At 41.0% G+C, this 9,810-nt stretch overlaps 1 protein-coding gene across 1 annotated transcript; it reads right to left on the bottom strand.

The window, feature by feature from the left end:
* Positions 1–4,387: 4,387 nt before the first annotated feature.
* On the bottom strand, positions 4,388–9,421 carry LOC118841479 (glutamic acid-rich protein-like). The gene is made up of 3 exons (XM_036748915.1): positions 9,140–9,421; positions 8,747–9,008; positions 4,388–4,836 (listed from the first exon to the last, which is right to left on the bottom strand). Exons 2-3 carry the CDS (start codon positions 8,933–8,935, stop codon positions 4,420–4,422), a joined length of 606 nt encoding a protein of 201 aa, XP_036604810.1. The 5' UTR covers positions 8,936–9,008; positions 9,140–9,421; the 3' UTR covers positions 4,388–4,419.
* Between the last annotated feature and the right edge of the window lie 389 nt (positions 9,422–9,810).

Here is a 9,810-nt window from a genome sequence, read left to right on the forward strand (position 1 = left end):
TCATACTATGAGGAGCCAAGGAATTGAATTATGAATAGACCATCTCTTCACAGCTCCATCTCTAAGCAACTTGTTTTATCTCACCCTTGCTCTTCCCTGCCTCTTCTGATACTCTACTTCAATTCTAAAAAAAGTTATTTGCTGCTTTTCCGCAAAGATGCTATCATACACTAAATCTTTCAGCTTCTTCCTTGGTTGGGGTTGTGGATGGTGTTAGAACTTTTTTTTGAGACAGCCCAGGTCAACAGGCATCAGAGACTAATTAATACATGTCTAGCTGTTTTGTTAGAAAGGTCTCAATATACACAGCTGATAGATAAAAGGTCAATTAATTGTCAATACCTTTTCTTTTTCTTTTTTAAAATTGACTCCTCCTCCTCTGATGGAATATCCTCTACTCAGAATACCCTATACCCATCAAGCCTTAGGCAGCTCGCACCAAAGTCATGCATATGACCTAGAACTTTCAATAACTCTCCAGGAAGCACTTAGCAACACTGCAGTGGGCAGGAGTGTAATTTGCCCACCATTTAGTTATGCTAAGGTCCCCGACAGTTTTATTTATATGCAAGTGAGGAAACTGAGACATAGAGAATTGAAATTACTTGGTCAAGATCATAAAACTAGGAAGTATCAGAGTCAGGATTCAGATCCAGGTTCTCTAACTGCAGATTCAGTATTCTTTTCATTGTTCCATGATGAATCTAAATCCAGGGTTCTTTACATGACCCCAAGTTTTTCCTAGAATTTGGGGGTTCTTAGATTTAGTTGTGTCATGGACCTCTTTGGCAATCTAGGGAAGTCTACGCATCCCTTCTCAGAATCATTTTTAGAATAATATTTTAATTGCACAAAATAAAACAATAACATTACAAAGAAAACAGATTGAAATCCAATTGTGTATATACATATTGTGTATGTGTGTGTATATATACATATGTATACACACACAGACACATCCTTATGGACTGCAGGTTAAGAACTCTTATGCCCAAAAATTCACTAGAAGGCTGTCTTTTAATTCTAGAAGTCTATATATGCTTCTGACTAAGGGACTCTGACTCTTTTGCCTAATAGCTCTTAGGAAAATCTTTACTTTTTCAATTCTTTATCGGGTGCTACCTGGATACAGAGGTTCTCAGTGAATCAAAGTGAAAGAAAGGCCTCTGGCTTATAGAGAAGGTCCTGCTGGCCATATTAAATGGAAGTTCTACCCCATGGGTTTTGCGTTCAATTTCCGAGTCATCACCCAGAGTCTATAGTGGGAAAGGAAGACTTTTGAGACCAGAATACCAACAATATCCCACACACCAATCAAGGAAAGAAGAGGGAGAGACATGGCCTGGTTTACAAGAAAGAGCACAATAGTCAGTAGACCTGGGTTCAAAACCTAATTTTGCTACAGTTGTTCCTGTCTGACCTGGGGTGAATTACTTCCTCTCTGGTTCTTACTTTCCCTCTCTCTAAAGTGACAGGGTTGGAATAGATGATCTCTGAAGTCCCTCATAACTCCAAATTCTATGACTCTGAGACAGGATGAAGATGAGGAACAGGAAAAGAATGGTTCAGCAGAGGAAAAGGATGATTTTTGAATGGTTTCATGACAAGCTTCTCAGAAGAGATCACAGATTTCCACCCAATAGAAACCATAAATGAGGACCTGGGCCTGAGGTACGAGACTGTTTTTCCTGCCAGGATTAAAATGTACTAGTATATTTACATTACTTTTATCCAAGTCCCATTAAAGAAAAAAAAAGGGATGCCCTTGCCAAAACACACACTACTAATATTAGGGTAACTGGAGCCAACACTGAGTCTAAGAGACATATTTGAGGAAAGGAGGATATCAAAGAAGTGTCAGTCTCCATGACTGGGAGAAGGGCCTAATCTTTACCCTGTTCCCATCTGGAAAGCCTCTGAGTTTCATAGGTTCTGGGCAGACCATTAGTGCCTGGACAAACCACTTAGCCTCTCCAGGCCTCAGTTTCCTCAGATCTAAAATGGTGATGGGAGGAGGAAAACTGAGATACAATCTACTTCTAAATCAAGTCTCTACTCATCTCTATGATCCTATAAAAGGTCCCCCTCTTTTAACTGCAGGGTAATTGTGTTGCATGTGTGTCTAACTGGGAAAGTTAAAAAAGCCAAAAAGAAATGCAATCCCATAGCACTGATAGTGTGGGTTACTAGAAAGCACCCTGGATATTGAGAAAACCCAGGTTCTAGATCTGCCATTCCTAGGATCTGCCATTTACTTACAGTAGGCAATTCACTTAAATACTCTGAGACTGTCTTTCTCCTCCATAAAATGTAAATAGGAGCATATAAACAGGAAGGAACCTTAGATCACCTTATCTATCTCATTTTATAGGTAGGAAACATACATCTCACACAGTCGTTGAGAGGAAAATTATTTGCAAACTAGTTATAATTATAAAATGGCAGCTACTTTTTAAACCATAAGGGCATAAAAGTCTTCAGATCTTCGGAACTCAAATATTTTTTAAAACATTATAAATAAAATAGTTTTGTTTTTTTTTTAAATAAACACCATCAGTTGGAGAATGACTGAACAAGTTGAGATACATGATTGGGGTGGAATACTGAAATGAGAGGGATGGTTTCAGAAAAACCTGGGAAGACATATGTGAACTGATGCAAAATGAACAGAATCAGAAGAATATTGCACACAGCTACAGCAATATTGTAGCAATAATCAGTTGTGAAAGATTCTGATCGATACAATGATCCAAGACAGTTTCCAAAGGAGTCATTGATGAAAAATGCTATTCACCAGCGGGAAGAGAATTAATGAACTCTGAGTGCAAATTGAAGTATAATTTTTTTTTACTTTGTTTTTCTTGCTTTTTTGGTGACATGGCTAACATGGAAATAGTTTGCATGATTTCACAGGTGTAGTTGATAACATATTGCTTGCCTTCTCAATGAGTAGGGAAGGGGCTGGGAGAAGAGGGAAAATTTGGGACTCAAGATTTTTTTAAAAAACTATTAAAAATTAATAAATAATAGCTGTTGTTGTTTTAAAGTCTTCAGATCACTAAAATTTCCAGGTGTCCTTTCTTTACTTTCAACCTTGGCCTTGATTAAGTTTTAGCCCTGCTTTCCCAGTCCCCATCATATCGTCCTATGTTGTATCTTCTTTAAAAATGATTACCCTGAAATTACAGGTCAGACAATTGAGCTGATGCAGATGACCTCACACTGGGAAGTAAGAGATTAGAATTCAGAATTCTGACAAGGTGGAGAGAAGGTGTATGACCTTCCTCCAAGAACTGCAGTAAAGAAAGCATTTGTGAAAATCTGAAAGTCCCTTATAGTCAATAATACAACAAACTTTTCATCCAAAGTGCTGTGTTGGGTGCTGGTAGAGGTGCAGACTTTAGCTATTTACATATGTCTACTCTCAAAGACCTTTCAGTTCAATGAGGGGACAGGACACAAACACAGATAACAGATAACACATACTCAAGGTTACTTGCTCAGTACACTAGAAATGTGCATAAGATTAATATATGTAAAGTGCTTTGCAAAGCTTTAAGTGTTAGATGCTAGTTATGTTAATGATTATTACCTGAAAAATCAGGGAAAACTTTGTGAGAAGGTCATATTTAAATAGGACATTTGAAGGATGTGTAGAAAATTCAACAGAAAAAGGTCAAAAGGGATTCCCAGGAACAGAAGGGATCAATGGCCGAATTCATGGAGTTCAATATATTCCTATCAATGGAGGACTTCGATGTGTTGATTAGTTTATTGTCATTACTATCAATAATAATTGAAAAGGAGACAACACTAATGAATGCAAACAAGGGCAAAATATGAGAGGGAGCATTGGCTGGGCAAAATTACAGGATTCAAGTCATCTTGTAAGCTCTATGATTTGAAAAGCTAACACAATGTTGGAAGGCTCTTTAAGAACCAGCATGGGAAATTTTAAAAAGCACTGGTTCTGTAATCATAAGACCTGGGTTCAAATCTTGCCTCTCAAAGCAAGTCACTTAACCTTCCCAGGCCTCAATTTCCACAACTGTAAAATAAGAGGCTTAGATTAGAGTGGCCTCTGAGGTTCCTTCCAGTTCTACTGGACCACTGGACCACTAAATTATCCTCCGCTACACTTCAATGAGTATTCCTTTAAATTTTGTACACAAAAAGATGAGGGAATCCTGAGGGAATGCAGAAAATAATACACATGACTTGAGGGCTGCAAAAATGGAACTCTGGGAAGAATGGTGGGTACTGTGTCTTTTAGCATATAAAGAACAGGTATGGATGGGCTTAACCATGAAAGAGAATTTGGACTTGAGGAAGACCAAACTTTTTAACTAAGAGAGTTATTAAACTGTGGTACAGATCAACCAAAAAATACTGTGAGATTTCCTTTTACTGAAGCACTTTTTAAAGTAGGGTAGATATCCAACTGGATGGATGGGTTAAGTCATCTTTGCTGATAAGTTTTGGCAAAACAAAAGCTGACTCTTCTTTCTGCTGGATACCTCTCCCTTCCTCTTTCTCTTTTTCTGCTTCCTCCTCTTCTTCCTCCTCTTCTTCCTCCTCCTCTTCCCCTTCCTCTTCTTTTTCCTCTTCTTCCTCCTCCTCATCTTGTTCTTCTTCCCCTTCCTCCTCCTCTTCTTCCTTTTCCTCTTCTTCCTCCTCATTTTGCTCTACTTTCTCTCTCTTCCTCCTCCTCTTCCTTTTTCTTTTCCTTTTCTTCCTGCTCCTCTTTATCTTCTTCCACCTCCTCTTCTTCATCTTCAGCCTCCTTTTCCTTTTCTGTGTCTTCATTCTCTTGTTCTTCTTCCACATTTTGGATCCCTACAGTGGAAAGAGCACTGGGTCTCTGGAGTCTGAAGACTGAATTTGAATCCTGGCTCTGCAACTTACTAATTTGTGTGGCTTTGGGCAACTCACTTAATCTTCCCTGGGCCTCAGTTCCCTCATCTGTAAAATCTGGGGTGCAAGTGTGACTTCTAAGGTCCCTTACAGCTTCCTAAACCTATGACCCACTCTGCCACAGTTACACTCCAGACGAGAGGGGTAGACATTTCTGCTGGAGACTAATTCCCAACTTAATCATCAGTATCACCCACTGTCCCATCACTCTGTTCCCAAGAGTGCCTTACTGATACCCTCCCCGCTCCAGGATTTCTGCCTTCTGCCTTTCTCCCTAGGCTGCTGGGTGGTAAGGCAGTCAGGCTCCTAGGCAAGTCTGGCAACCTTTCCAAACAAGCAGAATAACACAATGGGAAGGAATCAGGAGATCTAGCCCTGAATCTACCTTCACCACTCTATGTGATCCCTTGAAACAAGGCCCTCTGGGCCTTTAGTTTCTTCCTTTGTAAAATGAAGGCATGACAAAAACTCTTGACTCCTTTTGCAATTTAAAATTCAGCATCCACAATACCCAGTGACTGAGATAACCTCCAACTGGCTGGAAATAATTATTATTTCTGTTTATTTTTATTTTTTTGATTTGTAGGGAGAAAAAACATCTCTACCTTTTTTAATTTAGGAAAAAATCTGAGAGGCAGGAACACAGATGACAGAAAATAGAGCGAAGATGTGTTTCTGGTCCCCCTACTCTCCAGATCCCAAAGTCTTGAAATATCCCACTCAGGAAGAGCTGAGTGGAGGGATCTGAGGAAGGAAGAATTTCTCTTCCTCTACTAAAGAGGGTTCTTGGACTAGATGATCTCCAAGACCCCTTTTAGCACTAACATTTTCTGTTCTGTGTTGCAAGGTCCCACTTACCTCTAATATTCTATGTTTTATGTTCTAAAGACCCTACCAATCCTAACAGTCTATAAATAGATGGTTAACCCTTTCCTCTCCAAGGTCACTTCCAATCAACCAATCAAAAAGCATTTATATTAAGAGCCTACTGAATCCCGTGGTACTTCTGTGATCCTACAAGATGTGAATTAGGTCACGAAGAGAAGATTAATAGGATGCCTTTAACTTTGAGACAATACCACCTAAAAAGTGAAAGGCCTGCTGCCTCTAATAGGTGGTTAAGAATGTAGTAACAGTGGGTCTGGCCAGTGATGGACCAGTTCTCAGAGGATGTGCAGGGGGTTCTGCCTGCTGCCAGCCCAAATGAATCCCTGAGGAACCTGCTTCTGGAAATCCATGACAACATAGAATAGACAGGTCTGACTCTCCCAAGGACATGCTTAACTGTTGCCTGCCTGCTTCCTGTATAGTAAAGAAAAGGCCCTTTGGTTGACTGAACCAGAACTGAATGTGCTTACAAAAAAGGCTGCAAGTATCCCATTGGAGAAATTCATTCTTTTCTTCCCCTACTGGCACCACTTAGCATAAGGTTAACTCTCTGCACTCTGGAAGGCTGGGGGCAGTGGGCGTGGGGAGCGTAGGTGTGCTTCCTCCCATGGGGAGCACATGGCCTCCTGAACAAAGCCCATGTCTAGGATGGGGATGCCTCTTGTTTGTATTAGGAGACAACAACATATACTCAGAGTGAAAATGAAACTCTAGACTTACTCTCCATGAGGCATACTAGAAAGTTTAGGTCTCCTGAGCTTACTACCTACATTTCCCTCAGGATTCTAGGAGGAACCCAAAAATTTGGTTATGAGGTTTTCTCTAATGTTATAAGTTTGAGGCCCCATTCTAGTATATTCTGCTCATTACATAATTTGCCAACGCCATTTAATATCTCCTCAGTATCATCAATACTAGTGATTAGTGCTCCTCACCTTCAATTTAATTAATTGATTTCTCGATATTAATTAACCAGTAGATATCAGTTAGCTTTTGCAAAGGGATATTTTACTGAAAAGTTATGTATAGTAAGAACTAAAGTACAAAAAAGCTCCTTTGAACCAGGGTATATGCTCTCTCCTACAATTTTGGTACCTGGAGAAAGTAGGCTCAAACTTAAAATAGGATCCAAAAACATTCTTTCTACCACCAAGTTCAATTCCAGGTGTTTCATAACTGATAGGTTGGGTCGCTTGCTTGCATGGAATTTCTGAGCTGCCAGCTTAATCCACTGCTGGGTTGGGTCAAGCAGGTTGTTCCTCATGCCTGGATCTTTCCCAAGCTCAGTCACAGGACATGGTGGCTCTTTTGCCCTTTCTAGACCTCATGAGGCCATGTACCAAAGAAGAGAAGACACCAACAAGAGGTGTCCCCACTCAGATACAAGTTTACCTAGGAGGCCATGTGCTCAGGAACTGAGTGGTGAGAAGGAAAGAAAACTAGTAATCTACCAGCCCTCCAGAACTCAGAGAGTCATCCCTAACCCTACCCTAATCTAATGGCCATCAGGAAGAAAAAAGAGCAAGTTTCTCAATCAAAGTCTTTTGTATATTCTTGTTTCTGCCTCAGCAGCCAACCAAAAGACCTTTTCTTTGCCAAAGTACAAATGAACAGGAAAGCATTATAGAGTGCTTGCACGTGCCCTCCAGTGGAAAGCCAGGCCCTTCCATTCCATTTCAACTTGGATTTCTGAAAGCAGGTTCCCCAAAGCTCCCCCTGGGCTGGCAGCAGGCAGAGCCCCCTGACAGTGCTCTGAGTGCTGGGGCCTCACTGACACGAGGGATACTTATGTCCCAATGTCCCACAAGGGCTGTTTGAGAGAAGATGAATGTGGCAGCGTGGGTAGTGTTATGTGAAATGCTAGGAGACCTCCAGGTATAAAAGAGCACTAGACCCAAAGCTTCAGACCCTAAGGCCAGGTCCTTTCTGTCTTTCAGCCTGTTTCCTTCATAGCTTTGCTGCCCTTTAGAAATAGGAAGCATTGTGAGGTAAGAACTTATGGATTGTCAAGTTCATAATTCTAGACCCCGCCCCACCCTTTCATTCAATTCAAAACATTTTATTAAGTGTCTTCCATGTACAAGGCACAGTAGTAGTTACTAGGATTACAAAAACAAAGTTTATATTCTAATTTCATAGGAACTGGAAGGAGAAAGGACCTTAGGATTCATCTAATCCAACCCCTCCATTTCATAAAGGAACTGAAACTCACTGGGATTAAGTGACTTCCCCTTGGTCATACAACTATTAAATGGCCAAGTTGGGATTCGAACTCCATCTTCTGCCTGAAAATCCACCTCTCTCCATTACAGCAGGCCATTAGGGTGCCCCATCTACACTACCTTCTCTGCAACTTAAGAGTCTTAGAGAGTTATGTGGGTGCACTGAGAAGTTAGATGACTTGTCCAGGGTCATATAGCCAGCGTGTCAGGGGCAAGACTTGAACCCAGGTCTTCCTGGACCTGAGACCAGCTCTCTATCCAGTATAACAAACCTCCTTCTCATGCCTTGCACATAATAGAGCACTTAAATATTTACCTTGATTAAATTGAATTAAATTGATCCCCTAAAAATGCAATCCAATTTAACCAACATGTTAAAGCTACTTGGAAGACAAAGGTCCTAGGCTAATCAGGAATATAGATATAAATTAAGAACTGGTCCCATACCTTCAAATAGTTTACTGTGGAGAAAGGAATTATTTGCCTGACATTCAAGGCCTTTCATAGTTTGGTGTCACCCTACTTTTCTAGATTTATCTCATATTATTCCCCTCTATAATCTCTGTGGTGCAATCAAACCGGGAATATATTATCTTTACCCAAGAACATGTTATGCTTTCCCACCTCCCACCTTTGCCATCACCCTCTGCCTATAATATCCTCCATCTCTCTCTTGATCAGCTGAATTCCTACCCATCCCTTAGGGCCCTTCCTCTTCAGACCTCACAAAACACTTTGTTTTGTAACCCTCTGATCCATTTGTCCCGAGTAAGGGGGGCAGCAAAGATCTCCTCTGTCATTAGTGAACATGCTTCCATCTCTGTTTCAGTCTGTCCATAAATCCTGGGATACTTAGATGCCGGCTTGATGGTGTCAGCCAAGCTGTGTGAACTCTGATAGGAGAGAAACATCTCTGGTCATTGGTGGAGGTGGGATGAATCTTGTAGAAGAGACAAGAAGCGGTTTCAGGCACAAGATCAGAAGCTAGAGCCAAAGAGAAGATGGACACAGAGTCAAGAAGGCTTCCTTCAGCTGCACCTAAATTCATGGCAGAATAGGTGAAGCAAAAGTGGAAGGGGAGCGAAAGGCCTTCAACTCCAAAAGCGTGTTGTTACCGTACTGAGAAGGGGCAGCATCAATTTCCGCCGTGCTTTCTGGTTGCTGTTCTGAGAAGCCCAAAGGGAAGGTAAATACCACTTGCTGCATATACTCTAAGGTCCTAGCATCTTCTTGTGAGTGAACCTTTAACGGGCCCCTTCTCCCGCTGTGATGGAGATGGAGCAGGGAGGACAGAGAGAATGGACTCCCAGCCTCAACTCCCTGGATGTTTGGGAGGTGGTAATTTAGGGAAATGGATGGTATGGATACTTGCTGCCTGGTTTTAACCCTGTGGTATTATTGTTTACCTGCCCTTTGTTTTAAGTCAACATCCTTTACCTTACTATGATGTCATGTGTTGAATTTTGCTCTTGTGGACCAAATGGAGACTCATTTTTTTAAGTGGATTGTCTCAAGCAGGTTCCAGGAACTTGACTATAATGTTAGCCTACAAGACACAGAATGATGTTTAGCATATATTAATATTGTATATATAATACCTTGTTTAATTTGGTTGGTGTCCTAGTTTCCTTTATGGTCCCTCTTTGTATAAGCTCCATGAGGGCAGAAATTGCTTCTTACAGAAACTTGCGTGCATCCTCCCATGGCCCAGCACAGTGGTGTTTCTGCACATAGTAGGTGTTTGACCATTGAATGAATGAGTGGTGTACTCTTTATCAGGGAAAAT

This window comes from Trichosurus vulpecula, chromosome 3 (genome assembly GCF_011100635.1).
Source record: "Trichosurus vulpecula isolate mTriVul1 chromosome 3, mTriVul1.pri, whole genome shotgun sequence".
In the NCBI taxonomy this organism is placed as follows: domain Eukaryota; kingdom Metazoa; phylum Chordata; class Mammalia; order Diprotodontia; family Phalangeridae; genus Trichosurus; species Trichosurus vulpecula.

Coding starts and splice junctions, on each gene's coding strand:
- LOC118841479 (XM_036748915.1), bottom strand. CDS start 8,935: ATGTTTCTCTCCTATCAGAGTTCACACAGCTTGGCTGACACCATCAAG. Junction 4,837..8,746: donor AAAACAAAGTGTTTTGTGAG/GTCTGAAGAGGA, acceptor TTTCCACTGTAG/GGATCCAAAATGTGGAAGAA.